This window comes from Nestor notabilis, unplaced genomic scaffold (genome assembly GCF_000696875.1).
Source record: "Nestor notabilis isolate BGI_N333 unplaced genomic scaffold, ASM69687v1 scaffold11005, whole genome shotgun sequence".
NCBI lineage: Eukaryota > Metazoa > Chordata > Aves > Psittaciformes > Psittacidae > Nestor > Nestor notabilis.
Genome location: NW_009929784.1, coordinates 1 through 24011, shown reverse-complemented (window position 1 = coordinate 24011; position 24011 = coordinate 1). Strand labels below are relative to the sequence as shown.

The 24011-nt window shown below is 38.4% G+C and overlaps 1 protein-coding gene across 1 annotated transcript; it reads left to right on the top strand.

Annotated features, from left to right (window-relative positions):
• The first annotated feature begins 75 nt into the window (after window positions 1-75).
• RWDD4 (RWD domain containing 4) lies at window positions 76-6635 on the top strand. Its single transcript, XM_010015145.1, has 7 exons — window positions 76-156; window positions 2620-2729; window positions 2840-2984; window positions 3773-3887; window positions 4869-4918; window positions 5065-5067; window positions 6180-6635. Exons 1-7 carry the CDS (start codon window positions 76-78, stop codon window positions 6210-6212), a joined length of 537 nt encoding a protein of 178 aa, XP_010013447.1. The 3' UTR covers window positions 6213-6635.
• The last annotated feature ends 17376 nt before the right edge of the window (window positions 6636-24011 follow it).

Sequence of the window (24011 nt, the reverse complement as noted above, 5' to 3'; positions counted from 1 at the left end):
AAACCGAGCACGGTCAGGTGCGAGCTTCGTGTTCGGGCTGAAACCGGTAACGGCCTTGTCTGCTTCTTGCTGCAGATGGAGCTGGAAGCGCTACGCTCCATCTACGAGGGAGATGTGTGCTTCAGGGAGCTGAGCCCGGTGTCCTTCCAGTACAGGGTAAGGCAAGGTGGAGGTCTGATCAGCGCAGGCTTCAATTTGAAGTTACTCTACTGGCTTGTAGTTGTTGTACCGGCTTTGTTCTTGTAAACCAAATGAGCATTCGATAGCAGCCGAGGCTAGATCCACAGGCCGTTGTTTCATGATCTTTGGTACAATGATGCTTGATAGCACAAAGCTTCATGTTCAGGAACCTGCTCCTAGTGCAGGTTTATTATCCCATAGCTGGGCATCCTCTGACACATCCGTGTACTGCGTAGCTAGAGCTGCCAAACTGGCTGAAGGAGCTAGCCTGCTGATTAACACACTGGCTGGTCAGAAATGTCACTTACAGACACGTTTATATGTAAAGCTCTGAACCTTTGTTATTGCTCTGTTAGAAGACTCTAGTCTCTTGTCCAGAAGTAGCTGACGTGCCTTGTCTACCTGTTAAAATGATGAACAAGATGTTTTGGGCATTTACACTGATATGGTCTGATTAGGAGACACATACAGGGAGTGCTGAGCTTGAGGCATTCAGTTAGATTCTGTCATGGAATTCTTGTCCGCTGTCTCAGGTTTATGGGCTGAGGCAGATCTTTGGATGGCCAGAAAGCTTTACTGATGAAAACTGAGGCACTCGTGGGACAAAAGGGAAACTTCTGAAAATGCCGTATGCATGTAGCAGGGAGGAGGCGTCTAAACTCACCTTTTTGTGACTTCTCAAATAACTTCAGAGTAGCATCATTTATTGTAATGAGGTGCAGGTCAGTGTAATTAATAGCACTTGAATCCCATCCATGTAAGTGCAGCCTTCCTTCACTGATAGGACCATTCTTATTAAGTTTGGTTTCCTCAAAAGAGTGAGCATGACAGGCTTACAAGATTACAGTGTATCATTCTGTGACTCTATTAGCTCATTGTTAATTTTTGTTTGCCAAAAAATAATTGTGAAAAGCTAGGATAACTCAATTTAAATAATGTAAAACTTAGTGTCAGACAAAAGCAATAATACATCTTTCCCATGAAGAAGAATTCGCCTTACGAGAAGGCATAATGCAAATAAGTGCCTGAGAAGGTAGAAGGGCTATGTCTGCTGTTTTCCTGAGCCACATCTCGCACGTGTCTCAGAACACAGCTCGTTTGTAATCAGCGCATTGTGATACTGAGGTTAGAGAAAGATTTTTCCAATACTGAGAAGATGTAGCAGCACCATTTAAAGTGGGTCTACCCATTTTTTTTTTGGTTGCACTGACAAGGATGAGCATGGTCACACAGTTTTCTGTAGGGGTTTGCTCACTGTGCAGACAGTGCCTTCCTGAGAGAACTCCGTAAACCTTGTCATTGCGTCTCTTCTGGCAGCGGTGGGAAATGGACTGAAACACTGTAGATGATGTCTTGAAAAATGTTTCAGATCAAGTCTTGCTCATTTTGCCTCTAAAACAGATGCTTCTCAATGTCAGTTAGTCCACTGCTGAAACAGATGCTGTGCATAAAAACGTACCAATTTGGTGGGTTTGTTTTAAAATTTAAAGCACAGTAGCCTTACCTTCATTAGGACTTTTCTTCTGGCTACACTTCATTCCATGTAATTTATTGAAGCCAGATTTTGACTATTCTATAATGAAGGAAATAAAGGGGAATTTTGAGTGGATTTAGAATACGGTTTTAGATAACTTTGTTACTCTAGCCTTCCAAATCGTTGCATGAGACTTACTCTGTTTATATAGTATGCCTTTGGTTGCACCTGTACTTGTTTTAAAATTTTTAAGTGATTTGTTTGTAATTTAACGTAATTGTAAGGATTGCACATGTAATTTGGGTACAGTAAAATGGTTTGAAGTTCATGATTATTTATATTAAACTGTGCCTTTTGTAATGCTATGGGGTTTTTTTTATCCAGTCCCATTTTACCAACTTCTTAAATCTTTTACTACTCATTCTTTCTTAGAATGAAATAAAATATTTGTAGAGCTGAGACATAAATATTGTAATGCTTGTATGTTATTTTTGCCATCTTAGGTCACTGATTTATCACCATCTTTATTTCAATACTGTTTTATGCTTTGCTTTCATATTGCTCTGAGATTGGATGTGTAGGGGGAAAAAAGAAGGCTTCATCTTTCCTATTCTCATTCATGATTGTATAATATCTGGCTTGCAGATGCTGCAAAGTAGCTTTCAAAACCAAACAATTAAAAAAACCAAACCAAAACAATAAACCACATAAAGCGAACTCTGAATGTTTCTGCTGCTTTTCCTAGGATGAAAACTACAAGGTAGAGGTTAACACTGATGTCAGAAATCTAATACTTTTTCCTAGATAACAGCTTTGTTTTCTAATTGATAACTTTATGAATATAGTTGTTATCTTAAGGAGTTTGGTTAGTCTTAAGGAAGTGAAAGACTTGTATATTTGCATTGTAATCCTTAATAAGTGACTGGAAACTGTTGATTTATAACATTTTTTTCTTTTCACTTCAGATAGGTGAAAGTGGAGATCCCAAAGCTTTTCTAATAGAAGTTTCTTGGCCAGAAACGTACCCGCAAACAGCACCAGTCATATCAATGGATGCTTTCTTCAACAACACAATGTAAGTATTTAGGACAGCTTCACTCCCTAGGTTTGTATGTGAGGGCTTTTTGGTTTACAAGCTCTTCTTCATCTGTCTAGATTATAGTTGAATTTTATGATTTCTTTTAGATCTTCAGCTATTAAACAGAGTATATTGGAGAAGTTGATGGTAGAAGTTGAAGCGAATCTTGGGACTGCTATGACATACACACTTTTTGAATATGCCAAAGATAATAAAGAGGTGTTCATGGAAAATCAGCCTGTTAACACTGTGGTAAGTAGATAAATTCAGATTTTAATCCCTTGCTTTTAAAACTGAACAGCAAGAAAGGTTATTACAACTCTGAATACTTCATAGCTCTGTCTTTAAGTTGTTAATCAGTATTTTGGGTATACACACATTAGCAGCAAGTGATACACAGAGAGCATGGTGCCACAATGCCCTGTGGTTGTAATTGTTATATCTAATTGTTATTTTGCTGTTATACCAAAATGTTTGTGGGCTGCAGTTCTGTCGTAGAGAGTAACATAAAAATGGAGACTTGGAGCAGAAGCAAAACGTGAGCTGAAACAGAGATTAAAGGCATCTGCTGGAGCAGGGGGTGTGCGTGTGGCAAATTACTGCAGCCTTCCTGGGATGCAATGGATTGCATAAGTGCTCCTCCAGGGTCTTGAATGAGTCAGGCTGGTCTATTTGTGGCTTCTCTGTTGTGTAAAGATATTATTGGCCATTGTGGTGCTGCAGATGTGCTTTGAGGAAAGAGGAGTGGTTTCCATGTTTGGGAAGTTGTGACTTCCTTCAGACTAAATCACATGCCATGTTTAAATTTAAAAAGTGTAAGAGGTGCCCTTCACAGCTCTGAAAGGGAGTAATTCCAGTCCCCAACATATGTTTTTTAAAACTTGTAGTGATTACATGTTGATTAAAAGCTGCAGGCTGCTGACAGCATTGCTTCCTTCTGACAGTCAAGATACTTCAGTGTGTGAGGTTCAGTTATCACACGCAGAGGTATCTGTGGTACCAATATGCAAAATATTAACAACCATTTTTATCCTTCTCAGACTTCAGTAAGCAATAGTATTGCAATTGGAACTCCTGATATGCCAGCAAGTAAGAAAAAAGATAAAAAGGAGCATTTATCCAAAACGCAGAAACGAAAACTAGCTGATAAAACAGGTTTGTTCACTATAATATTGTTTTGTTTGAGCAGTATGAGAATCCAAATTATATAGCCATAACATCTTGCTCTGTCAGAATTAGAATCAGTTGGTTTTTCTTTATAAGATTAACTACTTTAAGTCTGTGGTCTCTGTTTTACTTGTTTTAAATGAATCATTGTTGCATGAGATGTTAGATCTGGTCAAGCAACTTTCTATAGAGTAGGGATTTCACAATGTCAATGGCTTTGTTTTATCGTGGGGTTTTTTTAATTGCAATTTGTGACAAAAGTGAAATGTTCGAAAAAATACTTGTGGGAGGGGAGCATTTGGGACTTGTAAGAATTGACTTTCAACAAAAGATGTGGTTTGTTGATGGGCCCTCATAAATAGTTCATGTTATTAAAAACATAGTTTCTTAATGAAAATATTTGCTTTGGAACCCAAAATACCACATTTCATTTAGTTTGTATCCTCAAAATAGAGATGCTTCTGTGGATACTTTATGCTTTCAATGAAATCATAGGGGTTTTTTTGATTGAAAAGCATCCAATCTTTCAACTAATCTTGCTGATGACTATTATGTGTTCAACCTTAATTTTTAATAATAGTTCATACAATCCTATTGCAGCAATAGGTTGTACCCTTTGATAGCAATTTCTGCATGTAATTTTCCTAACCTAATGTATAAGTGGCAGGTTAAATGTTAACCCTATAAGGAAAAGCTTTGACAGAATGCATAATTGCTGGTCAGCCCAGCTCATGATGGAGCTGCCTTCTAAATTAAATGTCAGGTGGACTGAAGTTTTTTTCATTTAAACAGCATTACTTTGAAGAACAAGATGTGTTTAAGATATTAATATCATCTTTTTTTGTCCTCATGGCTTTGTAGTGGAGAAATAAAGCATTTTGGATCTTCAGAATTCCGTGTGTTGATTGTAAAGAAAGATAAAGATTGCCCTTAGCTCATGTGTTGAAATCAAACCTTCTTATTCTGCAGATAACAAAGGAGAGCTTCCACGAGGATGGAACTGGGTGGATGTGATCAAGGTAACGTGTGCAGCCTTATGAAAATACTGCATATGTACATTAAAAAATATTTGTACTTACAGCTGAAGAAAACTAATCTGATCTTTTTTCTTGTTTTTCTTCCTGTGTTTGAATTTGACTGTGCTGTCATTTCTATATGCGTCCAGCATGTAAGTATTTTCAAGTTATCTTTTTTTTAATGCTTAAAAGATTTGCAAGAAATAGTAAGGACTGTTGCTCATTTTGGATTATAATTTACTTATTTCTCAAGTGCTTTAAAATGCTTAGTCCTTTGAACATTAGCATCAGAATGACTTCGATTCCTCTTTTAACTTTGTTGGTTTAGTACTTGGTTTTATTTATTGAGCAATTAAATTTTAATTTTATGATGAGAAGGCTTTGCTAGCCAAGTGCGTTGCAACTATTCTGCCTTCATATGGCAACAAGATGTAAAACAAAGTTAGTGATGCTGACAGGTTCTGGAGGGCAATGGATAAGTAAGCAGAAAAAGGGAGCTGTCCCAAGTGGGAGCACCTTGCTGTCTCCTACAGGCCTGACCATTCTCTGGTGGAACTCTTCCAGTGAACAGTTCTTTTTTTGCTCCCTCAGCATTCATTTCTTCCACCCGCTTGTCTTTGCTGACTCTGTGGAAATCAGTATAGCTGCTTGACAATTTTGAAAGCAAACTGTTTTATTTTACACAACTATAAGTAATTCTCGGTGTAAGACCTAACACCGAGCAAGTCAATAATGATGGTGGTTTCGGGCAGAGTCCTTCTGGGTTAAAAGTGGCTATGTGTAGTGGATGTCTTGAATTCCAGGTGGACATCAAATTAGATGCACTACATTTAATTATAAACTTAGCTTTTAAAGGTGAGAAATAGTAAGTTAATTTCTGGTTTTGTATTGTGTAAATTTCTATATGGGAATTCTCTGAGAGATGTGTGAAGATACTTTTTCCATTACTTCATCTTCTTTATTGGAGGTGGTGGAGGAGTCTTCAAATTAAATACAAACATTACCCTGAGGTTTTTCTGGGGTTTTGTGGCTTTTTCTTTTTAAATCAACTTTCACATTTAGGAAATAAGCTCATTTAGTGTTTGAGCTTAAGAGATAATTTTTTATGCTTTTCAGTCTCTTGGTACAGTAGCACAATCATTCTGTATTATGAGTTAAATATACATGTGTTCTGTGTAAGATGGAGATAATGTTGTTCTTGTTTCCTAATAAATGGAATGGCAGTCTAAACTTTGAATACTTTCTTTTTGTGTCTCTTTTATAGTTAAGCAAAACTGGTTCTAAAGATGATGAATAAAGGACTTTGGTACAAGGAAACTCCACCTTTTAATACAGTGCAATTTTGGGTCACCATCTTTCTCTTTAATAACTTTCATATTTGTTGAAGTAAACATTTTATAAAGCTCGATTTCCTAACTTGCAGACCTAGTCACATAAGTTTATCTAGAGACTATGTAGTCTTTGGGAGAAAACAAAAACAACAAACTTGCCTTAAATGGAGGTTAGAATGTGACAAACATGTAGAGAGCAAATGTGGTGAAGTGAATACTCCTATATGCAGTGTTTATTAATTTATATTTTACTCTGTAGTAAAATCCTGTTATAGTGAACCCAATGATACTGTAAACATTTTCTGGTGTTCTTATTCCAATTGAAGAAAAAAGCACTATAACAGTGATTGGTCACTTGACAGCATAATTCATCAAAATAAATTATTCCGTGGAAACAAGACCTTTGTCATTTGTTTATCTCATATGAATGTGGAAGGAGAACATAAAAACTGTTACGTTGCGATACAGACTTCACTAGTTACTGGCTGAAATAGTAAATACTTAGCAAAAGCAAGGCCAAATATCCCGGTCTGTTCAAAAATGAGTGGTTATAGCAGGAGTATGTCTTCTTTATTCTCTGTGATAACCATCTGTTAGCCTTTCTCCCATGTGCATCTTTACAGAAGGTGGATATCTGAGGGGAGGCAAGAGAGCTTTCTTGCATGTGTCTTGGTGAGTGTTGGGATTTTGTAGCTCTTTCATTGGAGAAATGGGCGTTCCTTGGAGGCCCACACTGACTAAGTGGTGGGGCAGTGGAAGTCAGCACTGTGCCAGATGTGTTGGGAGAACTCTTTTCTTTTTTTCCTAATCTTCTCTCTTGTATTGGAAAGAGAAGTCATCTTTACTATATGAACGGTTACTGAATACAAGATGCCTTAATGTCCTTAATTATTTTTGTTTGTTTCTAGATGAACTTTAATAAATGCCTATTTATCTGCTGTGGTATGTGTTTATTTTTTTTTTAAACCTGTGTGTTACCTACTGATCTTCTAGGGCCAAGTTTGACTTTGCAAAGGATTTTCTATTACAAAGAAAGCATTCTTAAAACCTGGTGGAAAAATTCTGTCTTCCCTCTCCCTATATGTTTACACAGGTACAGGGTAGCTGTGTTTGTTATTGATACAAGGGTCAGTCATCCCACTGAGAGTCATAGGAGAATATCCATTACGTTCAGCACACAAAGCAAGTCCAGTGTCTCTTTCAAAGAGTGCACTCAACTGTGCATGTTAGGTACAGCATTTGGTGAGAGGGATTTTAGAGGTGCAGGCTGGTTGGTGTTGAGAGCTTGTGTAGCCGAGAAAGGGTAGCTTGCGTGGCTGTCATATTAGGGCTTCAAGTTGATGGAAGTGTTTATGCTACTCTCCGTGTCAAGAGAGCTTATATGCAACATACAGTAATATAGTTCTCTTAAATTGTCTTAAATTATTTGTTTTACCAAAGAAGGATAAGCTAAATATATTGCAGAATTACTGCTTCTCTTCATTATGTATATTTATAAAAAGAAAACAAAGTTACAGAAACATTGTGACTGCAGGTAAAGGAAAAACAACTGAATTTGTTCTGTGGTTTTCACTCTTCTGAAGAGAGACGTGAAGAAATGTGGTCTGTACTGCTGTCATCCAGCAAGAAGCTCTAGTTTTTGCTGAAGCACTTGAGATACAGTTGGTAAATATATGTGCTTCCCTAATAAGGAAAATACTAATAATCCTTAAAGAGTTCTTAATTCCAGGAAGCCGTGGTTTCTTTCTGAACTCAACTTGCATTTACTAAAAGCTGGTAAAGTACACGAGGGAGGACTTTATGCAAGTGACACAATCTTGCCTTTGACATAACCTAGAGACTCATGGCTGCAATCTGAGCAAGGTTGTCTGGCGAGGAGTAGCACTGTGGGGGAGAAATTGTTCTGGTAGTACTGTAACAGGGAAGGACATTTAGCTTTAGTCTCTGCCAGCATCAGAATGGGCAGGGCTTTCTCTATTCACAAGTTCTCCAAGGGGAATTGGCTTGTCTTTGCCAGCATCCTTGGTTTATAAATCAAGTTGCCATGACAATTAAACTGAATGGGTTAGTTAGGGAGCGTGGGCTAAGGACAAATAGCAATCACGTCTCTTACTTTTATAGTGTTACTGTGCATAGCGGCAAACTTAACCTTGTGAAATGCCTGATTTTTTTAGCTCCTAGTCTGCTTTTAAATCACACGTCCTTGTGAAGATACGCAAGCAACCTCCTCTGGTTCTGTTAGTAAACGTGTTTGTTTGCAAGTCTACTTTCAAGGAAAATATTTTTCATTGGAAATTTTTGTGTCAGTTCTTTGCTTCTGTTAAATTTTGAAAGGTAATTTCTGTAGTTAAACCATTTTCTTGTATAGCATGATGGTTGGAAGAACAGGGTCATTTCAAGAGTTCAGGTGCTTGATCTTATGGAGAGGCTGGAGCACTGACAATCAAGGGGCAAAATGATGTGGTTCCTATCAAGAAAAGCACAACTACAAAGAAGGATCATGACTACTAAGGGAATTCTAAACTATTAAAAAATGCACCACCCACCGCCACCTCTTTTTAGGAAAAGCCCAGTGGGAAATGGTGGTTTATGCTTTATTTCAGTAGGGCAAGAGTCTTTTCATTGTAGGGCTACACCATGCATTAAAACTCACGGGTTTCGCGGTAGCGCTTTGGGTGGCCTGAGAAGACAAGTGTCGATACTAGTAACAGTAAAGTAGCAAGTGTCCAAAATACAGGATGATTGAAAAGGAATTTGTTGTTAATGGAATCTTCCACGCTGCACGGACACGAATTGCCTTACTGATGAAAGAGCGTTTTAAAAAAATACTTTTCATCTGTGGTGTTGCTGCAGTAGCCAGTTGGAAATCTCATCCAATCAAGCACAGCTTGCTTTACCCCCTTTTTCAAACTTGCCTCTGAGCATCTGCCCTTGGGAGAAATCTGGTGCAGAAAATTGAGGTGGCAACACCAGTGCTTAAATGAAGTTTGGCTTTTTTCGGTTGAAATTTAACTTAAGATACTTTTTCTCTTCAGTCTTTTAGTACATATTTGAACTCGTTAATATTCCCAATGTGTCTGGAAGTTGGTTAATTTTAAGTAAGTTAAGTTATGCATTTTTATTTCCTCACTGGGCCATCACTTTGTGGTTTGTTTACTTGCTGTTAAGGAGATGGGGAGTCTCTTCTCTCTCTTCTTACCTCCCCTCCACCTTTCTTTTTCCCTCTGTCAGTCCTTATGGCGCCCTGGCACACATCACTAGGCACTACAGTTTCCAGCCTCAATTTACAGGAGCTATTAGTATAGGATATATGCAGGGTTTGCTGTAAGATTATTTGGTATCTCTGAAACACAGTGACCTCTTCCCAAAAATCTGTCCATCTCTTTCTGAAGAATACAGAAAGGGAAAAAAAAAAAAGTCAGGGTCACAAGAACTGTCACTATCACATTGGTATTTTATACTTTATTTCAGATGAAACTTCAAGTAAGCCTTTAGTTGTATTTGCATGATGTTAAATGCAATTCACTGCTGTTCGTACCAAGACCAAAGATGCCCTGTTGCACCGTAATGTATCAAATCCCAGGGAATGATGCAGACTGCCTTTAAGGAGGCTGGGTGGAAGGGTGACAGCAGTGATCGCTCGGCAGTGCGTGCCTAGCATGTCCTGCTCACCCCCTTGGTCAGCCTGGCACAGCTGGTGCTGAAATCAAGGCTGGTAATGTCTGCAGTACCACTGAAACTGGTTGTGCTTGGGGTGGATAGACAAAGCATGCACAACGGATGAGCAATGAGATGTTGGTGAGTAAAAGAACAGAAGGAAAAACCCAAACATTTCTCCATGTAGTATCTTTGGTAGAAGTGCAAATGCAGGGAAAGTATACTCCTTCCATCTGAGGCAATACAAGTGGGTTTGGGTTATACGGTGAGCTTCATGCTGTGAAAATCATTGAACTGGTCTGAAACAGAAATAGTTCCCCTTTGGAAACCGTTTCCTTCAACCATGTCTTGTGGCTTAGAGTATGGTGCCCTAAGCACATGTTCACAGTAGAATGAAGGGGGGAAGAAATGTTTATGCAATAGAGAAAACGCCAGAAGTGTGAGAATTCTGGGTGGATTGGAGAAGAGACGGAGGGGGCAAAACATCCTCGTATGCAAACCTTGAAGATCGCAGGGGTAAATGTTCATTGCTGCAGGACAAAACTGTAAACCAATAGTTGAGCTTGTGGTCGAAGAGCTATAAATTCTGGCATGAGGTTGGGTTATGGTAAAAGACAAGCGGATTGTAGATTTTCTTTCTGTCACTGTCACCTATTTCACTAGCATGGATTGGGCTTCATCCCACAATGGGGCTGTTCCATGGTTATGAGAAGAATTTCTGTTCATCTGACTTACACTTCCTCTTGCTCTCTTTCTAAGCCTATGGAAGTGACCTGTGAAAGTCTGGTGTACCCTCAGAAGTCCCATTGAGACAAAACATATTGACGAGGCACTGGAAAAATCATATTAGAATATTTGATGTGGGTGAAAGAAAGAATTAACTTTTTCTTTTCTCTCTCATTCATTCAGAGCAAAGTGAGAAGTGACTCCAAATGGCTGAATTTTGTCTGACTAATTTAAAGTTTTATATAGCTTTCCCTTGCTATTGTGTCTGAGCATTCATGCTTGTGGTTCCTGTGTGGTTTAAGTATTCATGTTTACAATACAGCAGAAATTTGACATCTCTTAACTGTGATTGCCTACTACAAGTTGCTTGTATTGTGGAATGGGATAAAGTCACAGCAATGAGAGAGAAAGCCAAACTAGAACTGTACAGCCTTAGTGGGGAGGAGAGGAGTTGAGCAGGTCTCTCTGAGGGCATAATTTCTTCTTCAGTGTCTTTATTACTGGCAGTGATCAGTGAAAGGGAAAAGTCAGTCTCAGATGAGTTTGGAAGATACCATTCAAGGAAAGATAATGTTTTCCTTCTTAAACAATTACAGTATCATTGAGAGGCAATAAACATAAGCATAGTCTTGTATGGAGTCACTCTTAGAGCAGGGTCGTACTTTAAATCAAGTAAATGTCTCTGTCAGTAGTATATTTTATGATTTCCTGCAGGAAAAACAAACATGAAGGAAGCATTACTGTCTAAAGAGCTGCTGTCTCCACCATAGGGAACCATTCAATCTCTACTTATAGATAGAACGATGGTTCAATTGACCTTGAAGAGAGACATTTTATAATAGTACAGGGAAATTGTAGCAGCCTGTTGACAAAAAGTACATGGCCTCTATAGATGGTTAACAGATTTGCACAGCTTTATCAGGTTTATATTTTTCTCTGAAGATCAGCACTAGACTATTACCAGGTTTTAGTTATCTAGCATACAGCATGATTATGATATTCCCACCACTACCACCATATGTCTTTAGATGATAAAAGTACAGGATGTAGTATAGAAATGTATTTCCTAGATTAAAATAGTGCTAAAGTTACAAATCCACTCAAAGGATGGAAACCAGTCTTACTCAGAAGTAAGGATGTGCCAAAATTAAAGCTGCCTATGTGGTGTTTATATGAAAAAGAATGTATAGGAAGATTTTCTTTCTATGGCTACATGTTTTGGGGGTTTTGTTTGCGGTATTTTTTCCCCTGGTAGTGTCCAAGAAGATGCTTAGTGCTTTGCTTCCCAGTGTCCCTGTTAGTAGGAAAGCAGTACAAAAACCTGAGTTTTAGAATGCTCCTAAATCTGACAAGGGAAGGAAGTTTTCACTCTGTAGAAGTAAATAAAGTAAAAACTGCTCCTGGAACAAAGGGGACATTTGAAATAGGATGAATAGGCACAGAGGCAAATTAATTTGCTTTAGTAAAACTGATGGGATCTGGGTGGCTTTAGTGCCTGTTCTGGAGTTTGTCTCCATGCAGTGCATCTGTGATATATAAATGCTTATGGATGACTTTAGGTGACTGTTTAGCTACAGTACATGTGATTAAGTATTGCTTTCAATAAATTTGTGTTACAGCAGTCAATGCAGATTCTAATGTATTGTTAATGAGCTCTAGTTCTATTCCTTTTCATTTGGTGGAAGGAGAGAGGATATACTGCTTAATTTTCTGGGACAAAAGAAATCCACATGTATGCTGTCAATGAAGGCTACCTAGATTTGGTTAACAGGCATTACAGTCAGTCTTAAAGAGTTAAAAGGTGAAGTTCTACAAGATAATTGTAGTAGCTTATGTGAATGTGGATCCAGTATCTTCATATATTTATTTCTTTGTTAACTTGATTATTGCGATGTTCAAAATGCTTTGAGTTCAAGCAGATCTATTAGTTTGTTAGCTGTTGTATCCATGTGTCAAGCAACTGTTCAGTCAGGTGAATTCAAGAGCAGTTACCTTGTGTTTCCTAATTTCATGGCATGATGAGAGTTCTTCAAATCTTTTCAAGGTACATACCTACAGATAATATCCCTCCCCTGGTTTTCTTCCCAGAATGGGCAAAAATGGAACTCAGCATCACTGTTCATTTCCTTCATAGCTTTTATATAGGAAGGTGTGTTGAGTGGGTGGGGGAAAGGAAAGAAAATAATACAAACTAGTGATTAATTTATTTTCTCCTGTTTTAAATGTATATACTTGAGGCCTCCACTACAACCTCTGACTGGTAAAGATTGGGCAGAATCTTTTTGTGATCATCACAGTAATCTTTGTTTCCCAGACATGAGCCCTACTCTGTTAGATGCTCCGTCAGTAGCCCCTTGAAGCAGGGGTGGTCAGTGTCTTGCAGGATGAGGAAATGGGGAAGAAATGTATTCTATGAGGAGACACATGCTGAATATGAAAATCAAACACTGAACATCTTTGGGTAGATGTTCAGGGAGACTAGATGACAGAAGCATTGGAGAAGGTAAAAGAAGGAGGAACAGATTGAGGTCTGGAGCCTTAAGAACAAGGTTGGTTACTCTTCTAGAAAATACAGTTGATAAACATATGTTGTTTCTCTGCATATTAAAATGTGGCATTTTAAAAGATGATAAAATATTTTTGCAGGTGTTAATTATAAACCATTGAGGGGAGGAAGGAAGGAATGTCACCAGAAGAAAGTTATATACAGGAGCAAATACAGAAATTTTGATTGGAAGCTGTGAGATTCCTGGGTACCAAGTAAATGCACTTTCCACTACGCGGAGAGGTGGAAACAATTCTACAATCTAGCTTCATCTTTCCTGCCAGATTCTGACTAGTTTAATATTTTGAGTGTTCCAAGCTCAGAATTTTATCTGAAGGTAAAGGGTAGGAAGGGTAATGCACAAAATGTGGATTTAGATGCACATTTGCACATGCAAATTTGGCTCCTTGGTGTTTAAATCTCCAATTAAAGTGTGTGTCTTATGAGCAGAATGGTTAAAATGCGATTTGCCACACCTTTGAATATATGCACAATCCCAGTAAGGTGCATCCTTACATCAAATCACTTCAGTTATGAATATACAAAGTACATCCCCTTTAAGAACATCTGTCTTACCTGAGAAATATTTATTCTCTGACTCATTCAAAGCTTTTGTTGCCCTCTAATGCAGCAAAATAATTAAAACTGCAATTAATTTTTTTATTGCAGCAACCTGACCTCATTATGCTTATTTGTGCTAGAGCCAAAGGCAGAAAGAAATGCATTAATGGAAGAATCCTGTTCTAAATTGTACAATTACTGTAAAAAAAGAGGTTGTAACTCCAGCTGGTGGACCTGAGGTGGGAGCTTCCAGATGGCATCAGAAGCGATCACCACAATGTTTTACTGCATCTGGAAATCATGAAGAAGTGTGAAGAGAGGAGACATCAAACATTTCTTGTAAGGTTTTCAAGATCTTTTTGTTTAATTTTGGAATTCAATTGAATTTATGTTTTTAGGGTACAATAAGTTTTATTATATAAAGAAAGGACATTGTAAACTTAGAATGCAAAAGAAGGGATAGTGAAGCAAATGCTTGACTGATGTGCACTGTAAGAAACCTGTTAGGTTGGCTTTTGTGCCGTATGTAAATAAGGGTTGTATTTCTCTCCATGTGTATGCATTCCTTTTTTTTTTTCATTGCTTTCAGGTTTTCTTGGGTGAAAGCTTGATGATCCTGTCATCCCAGGAATATTATGAAAGAAAAACTTAGAATTAATTAAAGGCATAACCGGAAGAGTGAAACTAACTGAAATAATGCAAAAGCAGAAAATGGTGTGTGTGGCATCTCATAGGGAATAAAAAGAGACAGTTCTGGCTGAAAAAGCTGTGCAGACAGATGATAATCAGGCAGGTGTTACCCAACACATTTGGAGAACTGGCAAATCATCAGAAGAACATATAACTGGAATTCACTTCAACAGAGAATCAGACCCATTTCAGATGTGCAGCATTTTTTTGACGTGTCTTCATTCTTCAGGCCTCCGAAGGTGACAAAGAACTGCAGCTTCTTAACCAGTGCTACAGACAGGATGAACGTTCTGTTTCAGGTATTTACAAGCTGCAGCCTGCCAAGTTAGTGCTGAATTCCTTCTGCTCACAAGTTGTTTGGTAAAGAAATAAATGTGGGTTTCCTTCCAGTCCATTAAGGAGCTGAATTTATTGTTCACTACTATGAAAGTGGTTCACTTCTTTAAGCACTGGAAGTCTTATTGCTAAGTGCTTGCATGAAAGAAATACTAAGTCTGAAGACTTTCCTTCAATGTTATATCCCACAAATGAGTAGTATCTTTATTTAAATAAGCAGCAGTGCTTTTCTCATTGCAGTGCAAAGCGCAGTAGTAGAAGGTATCACCTGAAGGAAATTTTTTTCCCCAGATCTCTATTAATGATGCTGATAAACCTGTCATCAAATAGGCACGAGAGATTTTACCTCTGTCACATTAAGGGGGTCCTTTCCCCCCATAAGGGGGAAGATTTCATCCCTTCACCAATAAGTTTGATGGGTTTGTTACCATCCCAGGAAAGATGAATCCCTTGAGCCCGTCAGAGCCCCTGCAGGCGCTCCACCGGGCAGCGCACTGTGTTGGAGTGTATTCAGGGTACACAACAGCAGATTCACCCACCAAATTAGAAAAGAGTTTTAAGTAAGATTTTAAGACAATTTTAAGCCAATTTGAGTTTCTGGAGACTCACTCAAAATAGAACTTAACTGAGAATTTTCTGTATATAATTTCATGATTATTTTCATGAACATTTTAAGGTTAAAAAATTGCCGGCAACAATATAATATCCTAACTGCGAGAAGGAGCCTGAAAATAGTACGTAAAGCTGGATAAAAATCAATCATTAAATGTGATTAGGCTTTTACCCAATGGGCATCCCTGTGGTAGGGAGAAGACAAATTCAGCCCATCGACCAATCCCAGCAGTTACAATGGAGCCTTACCGCGTTCCCTCCTGGTCCCCGCATTGCATATTCTTACTGTCTAATTTGAATTAGTAACTCCCCATAACTCCGTCCTTTTACCAATTGGTCATCTAATTTGCATAAGGATTACATAATTAAATGCGTAACTGTGCATACTCAGGGGGGTGTCTCCAGACCTGGGCAGGGGCCTTTTGACCTGTGGGTGTCATTTTTAGCATTAAAATGGCATTGTAATGAGGAAAGTTCACCAAAAGGACACTTAATCATGGTTTCTCACTCACAAAAAAACGTATTTTGGTGACTGTTTTAGTTTTGTGAGAAGTAGCCAACTTCAAGGATAGTCTTTCTTGATTAGGGGTTCATTAATCTTGGTTTTCTGTCTTATTCTCCTCAATTCTGTTTTTCTCAGTCCTGTTTTCCCTCAGTATTGTTTTTCTCAGTCTGCCCACAAGGCCAAAGCCTCTCCAGCTATCAGTTCTCATTGTAAATAACTGTTGTTTCTCAGGTCTCATGACCCTTTAAGAGGCCCTTGTATCTATTCAGGCTCTTTGCAAGTCTCATTTTTGTAATTAAATGTCTATGGATTGTTAACTATATATGATTACGGAGCTTAAACTAGTCATACACATTTTTGGTGTGAAATTCTCTCTTTACAATCCTTGTTTGTCAGCTGCTAAGTGGTTTATAAGTAGTGGCCTTATCTTCAGGTTCCTGCATCTGCAGGGAGTAAACCTGAGCCTGGCTGTGGTGTCTTCACTCTCCATTAAGTTTATCTCAGCATATGCCAAGGTCACAGGGTTGCCTGGGGAACTGTTGTAGGTTAGATTCTGTGCCTGTCGAACACATTCCACCCAGAAATAGCAGCTGCTTTTTACCTCAAATTTCTTTAATACTGTAACATAACTGAGAATTCAGGGTGGGGGTTTCTCTAATTTCCCCTATTATTCCACAACCTCCATCTTAGAGATGGAGTACCTGAGGCCTGGTTGAGATACACACTTACTAATCAGACATAATAAGAGTCAAACCTGTATCTGTCCATCTGCCAAACTGCACAGCAGTGTGGTAGGCTAGAACTTCACCTACCCGAAGTAATGGTGTTCTTCCAGGTTTTATGATTAGAGCAGCTTCTTAATTTTCCAGTGTGTTCTCACAGCTTGTCTTTTACTCATCTGCATAGCACATTTGGAATTAGTAGGGGTATTTTCAGCAGTGATCCTGCACACAGGCAGCAAGCTAAGAGCAAATGGCTGAGCTCTTTCCAGAGACCACCTAAGATATTTCAAGAGTATGGTCCACTTGCTCTCAGTGAGGAAGCATCCACTGAGCTGCTTGAGACAGACGAGACTAGAAACTCAAAATGAAGAGAAGGGCACTGAGCTGGAATTATCAGCAACACATTATTTCCTAAAGGAACAAGAAATGGTAGTTTCAGTAATAAAATAAGTTAAAGAAGTTAAGAGACATCACCAGTTTTAGCACTCCTCAGAATCTGGTGGTAGGACAAGCAAGACTTCAGTGAGTGTGTTACTGCTGTAATAAATATGTAAAATAGACAGAACTTCAAAGACATTACTTCTCAGTAACCTGGAATGCCTTTTCCTGTACAATATACTGTTTAGTCCACTTAAACATATGTAACTTCTTCTGCAATCTGCAGAGAACTTTTTAGGCTCTACTAGAGAGGCAAAAAGCTTGGAGTTTGGCCAAACAAAATAAAGCACATGCTGTGAAATTCTGTTTAACTGCAGAGAATAAAGTGACTGCTGCAGAATAAGCTTAACAATGCAATAATGATTTAAAGGCAAATCTATGCATTTCATGAGGTTTTTTACAAATAGATCTTTTCTACTGTGATGTAGACATTTCCACTCTTTCAGTTCCACGCTTTCACAGCATTATTGGCTTGTAATGTTTCTCCATCACTTAACACACTTTCCATTATATTACTCTGCCCAGACAATTGATTAAATTCCAATCTATAATGTGCTTTACCAGAGTTAGAAGATTTCAGAGGTTTATAGAGAGTCTGTGTTGCTGCAAGCACACTAAGATCTTTATTGCCATATCCTCATGCATGCTATGTTCTCCTTCAGCATAATCTTTTCTTAAATTATTTTGATGGTAACTTTTAAAAAATTGAGTTAAGAATTAGAACATTTTTCCTCTCTCACAGCAAGAGGTTGATCAAGGATTCAAGATTCAGAGCTCTCCACTTACTGCTTCAACCAAAAGACCTGTGACCTAGAATGTGACCTGTCAAGCGTGCAGTCTTGAGTATGTTTTGACATCCACCTTGTGAAAACAGAAGTTAATGAAAGTAAGTAAGAAGCACATCAGAACATCATAGAAAGCATACATGCACAGGTATACCTACTATCACTTTCCTTTCTTCACCTCTGCCATGCCTCTGGCATTTCATTTCAACATGTTCTACAGCTTTCAACAGGGAAAAAATGCAGATCACAGTATGCTTTGTCTTGAGTGTAGCTCTGTATTTTTAAAAGTGCATGCTAAATCTGTAGTAATTTTACACTCCTAAGTCAGGTGCCTTCAGTCTTTCTTTAAATACCTTCTCCACGTTTCCTTCTTTCAGCTTGGTTTTCCCAGGTAGGTGTTTATTCTGATGTTCCTTACCTCTCTTCCTTGATCAGCTGCAATCTTCTAAGACTTTCTGAAGACTAGTCTTCAGTTTGCTTTGCCTGTTATCTTAGTTCTCAGTATTCAGGAAAAGCTATACAGAGGAGAGTCCATGTTACTTTAAACCCTTAGAGGGGCATGCTGAGTTAAAGTAATATAGAAGGCTGAAATGTCATTCTTAATGCTCCTTGGATACCCAGCTTCCTCAGCAATCCCATCAGAAACTGTGTGATTGGCATGGAATTAAGGCAATGTGGATTAAAAATCAAATTCTTATCAGCAGTTGTTAATTTATGTTTAGTTAAAATCTGTATCTGCTCATTTATTGCAGTTAATCCTCTGAGTTAGTGACAAACTGAGCTGTGTGTTGCTATTCTGCGGAAGCCAAAAAAAGTATTAGCTATGGCCTCTTTTTCTAACTGTAAAATGAGATCTAAGTGGACTCATTCAGCACTGGGGTTTTAGGCACGCTTTTCTGTTCTATGAACTCGCAGACAGAACGTTGATCTGCTGAAAAAAGGTGTAGCACAAGAAGCGATGTATCTGGGTTTGGCTTCGCTTCACCTTAATTCTTCCCTTCAATTCTCATCTTAGATCACCTTTCTTGTCTGTGGGTATGTGCTTTGGGCTTTACAAGTTTGTAAAACAAAAAGTACATTACTGAGCACAAACCTGCTCTGTGTTTTCTTCCTACCAGCCCCCTTTATCTCCTCTTTTGTATCTCAGTGAGACGGGTTTGACCATTGCTTGTCATGCCCTTCAACATACTCAACTCCTTGCATCTTCCTCTTTTCAGGATGAATGTGTCAAGCTGCAGCTTAAAGTTCTGATTGCAGTTATAATCACTACTCAGCTGGGGTATTTCTGTATATTTTAAGAAAAAAACAGCAACCTGAATGTTTTGGTTTGTGCTGGTTGTCTTTGCCAGTAGCTGCTGATCTCTGGAGTGTGCATTACCCACCAGAGGGAGCCGAAGCCAACAACTGGCAGGTTTTCATTGAATCTTAGAACCATTTCACTTGGATAAGACCAGTAAGATCATCATTGAGTCTAACCATTAACCTAACACTGCTAGCTCCACCACTAAACCATGTCCCTGGGCGTCATCTCTAATGTCTTTTAAATACCTGCAGGGATGGCGACTCAACCGCTTCCCTGGGCAGCCTGTTCCAACACTTGACAACCTTTTCAGTAAAGAAATTTTTCCTAATATCCAATCTAAATGTCCCCCAGTGCAACTTGAGTTGGCCTTTCAATTCCCAGGGGGTTCCCTGGTGAAAGTCCTCTCTTACTATAAAGGCTTTGGACTTGGTCATTTGTCCTCAAGTTATGGGACTAGGTAGGAAACCAGTGCACTTCCTTGTGCTAAGTTACAACCTCTTTTGGGAATCGTCACTAGAGTGTCAAAGCAAACCTTGTGATGCAGATGTCATTGTTCTTTGGGTTTTGGGTGTGCTGTTCCTTGTAACATGAACAAGGACACCAAAATTGTATAAAAGAGAATTAACTTTGAGAGTAACTAATTATCCCTGAGAAAATTAGGCCAGGTAGAAGCAAGGGTGAAGAGGTTATCAGTGTCTCTAAACGGAAATCTCTCAAAATTCCTGACTACAAACAGGCTGTAGGATATTTCTGCAATATATTAAACTCACATTTTATTTATCAAGAAATAAATTGGCTGAAAAATAATAAAAAGTGTTGCTCATGTATATTACATGTTTTAATTTTGTTCAGCACAGAAATATGCGTCAAATGTCTAAAGTGTTTATTTTGACTGAGAATTTTGGAACTAAAAATTTACATGTTTCCAAACTTACATATCTTTATTTTTCCTTAAAAATCACAGTCTTTTGACATATTCCAGTTTATCCCAATTCATGAACAGGGTTGGTTGTTTTTTTTTTTTATGGTAACCAATTAGTCAAGGTGAGAGGGGTTTTATTGTTCTTGTTCTTGGCTTTCTTTCTGTTTGATAAATCATAAGATCAGTTTATATTTCATCAACTTTTAATAAAAATCTTCCTTTGATTTAGAGGACAGGAGGAGTGCTGGTCCTTATGGACAAATGAGCTGCTTCTCGCATTTCTCTGCACTTGGAGTCAGCCACTCAAATAAGTAGATGTTGAGACATGTCGAGACATAACAGCTGAAAGGAGGTAAGGAACAGCTTCTTATACCGTTTCTAAGTTGTAGCTGACCATATGAACATGAACAGCCTTTAGGAAAAGATGGAATTGACTTCTTTATACTACAAAAGGCAGGAAGACTCACACAGTTAATTATAGCTGAGCAATAATCTACAAAGCTGGTCCTTACTGCCTCCAAGCTGCTTGCTAGTTGCTCAAGTCAGTTGTAATTTTCAGTGCTGTGGTATCCTTTGTCTTCTGCAAAAGCATTAGTCTATTGGTCATAAGAGGTATACCCATGGAAGACACTGAAACTTCCCTAGGTAACAGTCAAATTTGCTTTCTACACAGTCAGTTGTGGGTAAACAGTTAGTATATTAGACCTCCAATGGGATTTTTATTTCAAATTCAAAATCTTATCATACAAAAATGGTAACAGTCACATCAAATAACCTCAATTTCAGCTCAGGTTTCTATTCCTTGGCAGATTTTTGTCACATCCTGCAAAGGAAGATACAAGGCAGTTTATATCAAATTGCTGTCTAATAAACTTCTCTTTATGGCTTCTTCAGTTAGAAGCTGCCTTTTATACTGGAGCATAAGGTTTTAATAGATTTTTTTTTTTAATGACTGGATCTTATCTAACTTACTCAGGGCTCATTATCCATATTTCAGCATTTCAGAGAGGAGGACTTATTGTATTTATTTTGCTGTCAATTTACTTAAATAATGCCATAACTTGTCAGGCTTTTTAATAGGCATTTTCTAACATTTCAATGGGAATCAATCTGTCAAATGTAGTAAATAGAAAGAGAAATGTAAGAATTTAGAAAAGATTAGCAGGAGACTCAGAGATTTGAAAACCAGACCTTAAATTATGCATTTTACAACTGCACCTCCTCAGCAGTGGCTGCTGGATAAATTGCAGTGCTGTATGACACGTTGGATCTGCACTTTAGGATTTTCTTAATTAAAGAAAATAGAAGAGGAGGAAATCTTACAACTTCTTTTGGAACGGGAGATACGTTAAGTTATAATTTATTTCAGATGCAGTTAATTAGCTATAAAATGACCCTTTTTTAATTTTCTTGGGTAACTTTTTACATTTCTAATTATTTCTGACAGCTTTTTTTTTCTGTCTCTGCATTTCATTCCTGCTGCCACTTCAATTTTTGTTTCAGTTTCCTCTCTCTTTTGGGTTTATTTTTTTCTCTTGCTTTGTGTGTGGGTGATACTTTCATATTCTCTCTTTTCACATTTGGCTTCCCTTCCCTTCAGAATTTTATTGCCTCATACTTTATTTTGATGTTAGGAAAGGAATATATGCCAGCTTCAGTCTCAGAAAATATATTCAGCTCTGTGTTTGAACCTATACTTCATTTTTATTATTTCAGGGTTCTGATCTGATGGACTCATGCCATTTGCTGTGTGAAATACACATTTCTTCAGCAGATACTCCTATACATAGGGATTGTTCCACAAGTATCAAGAAATTCACTGAAAGATTATACTCTGTGTGCTTATAGAGTAGTAGGAAGTACTACCAGTGAGAATTTAGGATTAAATAGATCTTCTTCATAACTCAATATCAGCCTTCCCTCGTTGCTCTATAGTTGATCTATAGTCATTATATAATACAAATCTGTTATAAGGGATCAATTCTAAGGATACATTTTGTAGGTATGAATTCCCTCATGCCTTCAACAACCTAATATATCTTCCACTAACTGCTACTCAAGTACTTCCAAACATAAGTTGAAGGGCATTCTTTCCAGGGTACGCCAGTCCAGCACGCAGCTTTACACAAAGCCTGCTGAGGCTGTCAAACTGAAATTTCTGAGAACAGGATTTGTGCTGGTGCGGTGCAGGAGTGTGCTCTCAGTTGGTGCCCTACTCCCAGTACCAGCTGGGAGTTTGTTACTAATTTCTGCTCTGTCTACATATTGTGGTCATGTAAAAAAAGCTGTAGGTTTTCTAAGGGTGACCAGTCCACTTTTATAGAATATAATGGTAGGAAAGGATTGTCATAATTACTTATGGAGTATCTTTGACAAGATTTGAATAGTGAGGTTCAGGAGAAGTCCAGTGTCTGCACTCGCATTAACTTGATTTTCAAATGGCACTGGCAATATTCTGTATCAAAGACAGAAATAGTTTGCAAAGGCAAATCCAGCTGCAAGGAGTTAAGGCAAAGTGATAGAAAGAAAATTGATGAATGAGGAAGGAAGCAATAGACCATACATGAAAGAGATTATAAAGAGAATAATCCAGAGTATGTGTTGATGTCCTTATTCAGTCCCACATTTTATCACTGGTGTGTCTGAAGGGTTTAAAAGCTAGATTTGCAGACAGTAATGACATTGGGAGCACAGCAAATTGTAATGTGTGCTTCATCTAGATTCAGTGTGGGCAGAGATGGGGGCAAAATATTTCAAAAGAAGCAAAATCAAACCACGTTAAAAATCCCAAGTACTATACATGACAATCCTTCATAACATTAAAATTTTCAGTTAACTTGCATGTGTGGCAATCTCATCGGGTTTTACTCCTGAACTGGCACCGCCAGACCAGCAAGACTGCCCTTCCAAGCCACCCCCAGTCATATCGTTGTTGGTATAAAAGTCCAAATCAGGCTGCATCAGCGTGTCTGGGGTTTGCTCTGTACCTTGCTTGTCCAGTTGATTCTGACAGTATAGACTGGGTTGCGCATACACACCTGGAAACAATTCAGTCTTCCTTGAACGTGCACTTAGTCTTCACGTTTAATTTCGTAGTGTGACAGAATAAGGCTACAGATATGTTTTCTCTGTTTCAATTGACTCTTCTTTTGTACAGGAATAGAAAAGAAGCCATGGTGTTCAGTGCTAGCAAAGGCGAGGTGGTTGTTAAGATGCTACGTCAAAACTGTGGTGGCTGTGCAGGGAGAAGCTGTAATGAATGACTACTGCCTTGTGATCTGTAGGTAATGAAGGTTTAGAAACCATGTTCTTGTTTTGCCAGAAAAGGAAGTCGTGCCCCATTTTTTAAAATATTAGGGTGGCCCGTGAGGTCTTCAAGAGCATCTTTTCTAAGTTCTTCTGGAGTTTTTGAAAATCACGCTGGCAGCCTTCTAACAACTTCAAGTGCCTAATTCCTCCTAAAAATCCAGGCATTTACCCCTAACTTTTTCACCCAGCTGTGTTCCATCTGAAGGCAGGAAGCTTCAGTTCCCTCATGCCTCATTTAAACCTTCTAGATTCAGGTACCTGTATCCTACCATGCCTGGCAGCTGCTCCAAGAGCAAATTCTGTATTACTCCATTACTTTCAGAAGGGTCAGCAGGGTTGACCTTGCTTCACACTGAGGTGAGTTTGATACTAAAATATTCTTGAGAAAGCATGTTTTCTTTTCAGATAGTGCCACAGGTAAAAAACAACTGCTGTTTTAAAAGTGCCTGTAGTGGAGTAGTAGAAACCTCCCTCTTGCTGTGAACAGGTCTGCTGTTCTTTAGAGGGCAGCAGGCTATTATGCAAGTAGAACTTCCCAGTGTTAGCACTTTGGTCTATTCTTGCACTCTTCAGGATTGCTGCAATGACTTTATTTGCATTTGCTTCATTAACCATCTGGGCTACTACCTGTCGTGGTTCAAGCCCAGCCGGCAA

Excerpts from the sequence above, each read along its gene's own strand:
- RWDD4 (XM_010015145.1), top strand. The coding sequence starts at position 76 with ATGGAGCTGGAAGCGCTACGCTCCATCTACGAGGGAGATGTGTGCTTC. Across the intron at positions 2,730-2,839 it reads GCTTTCTTCAACAACACAAT|ATCTTCAGCTATTAAACAGA; the intron begins GTAAGTATTTAG and ends GATTTCTTTTAG. Across the intron at positions 2,985-3,772 it reads ATCAGCCTGTTAACACTGTG|ACTTCAGTAAGCAATAGTAT; the intron begins GTAAGTAGATAA and ends TATCCTTCTCAG.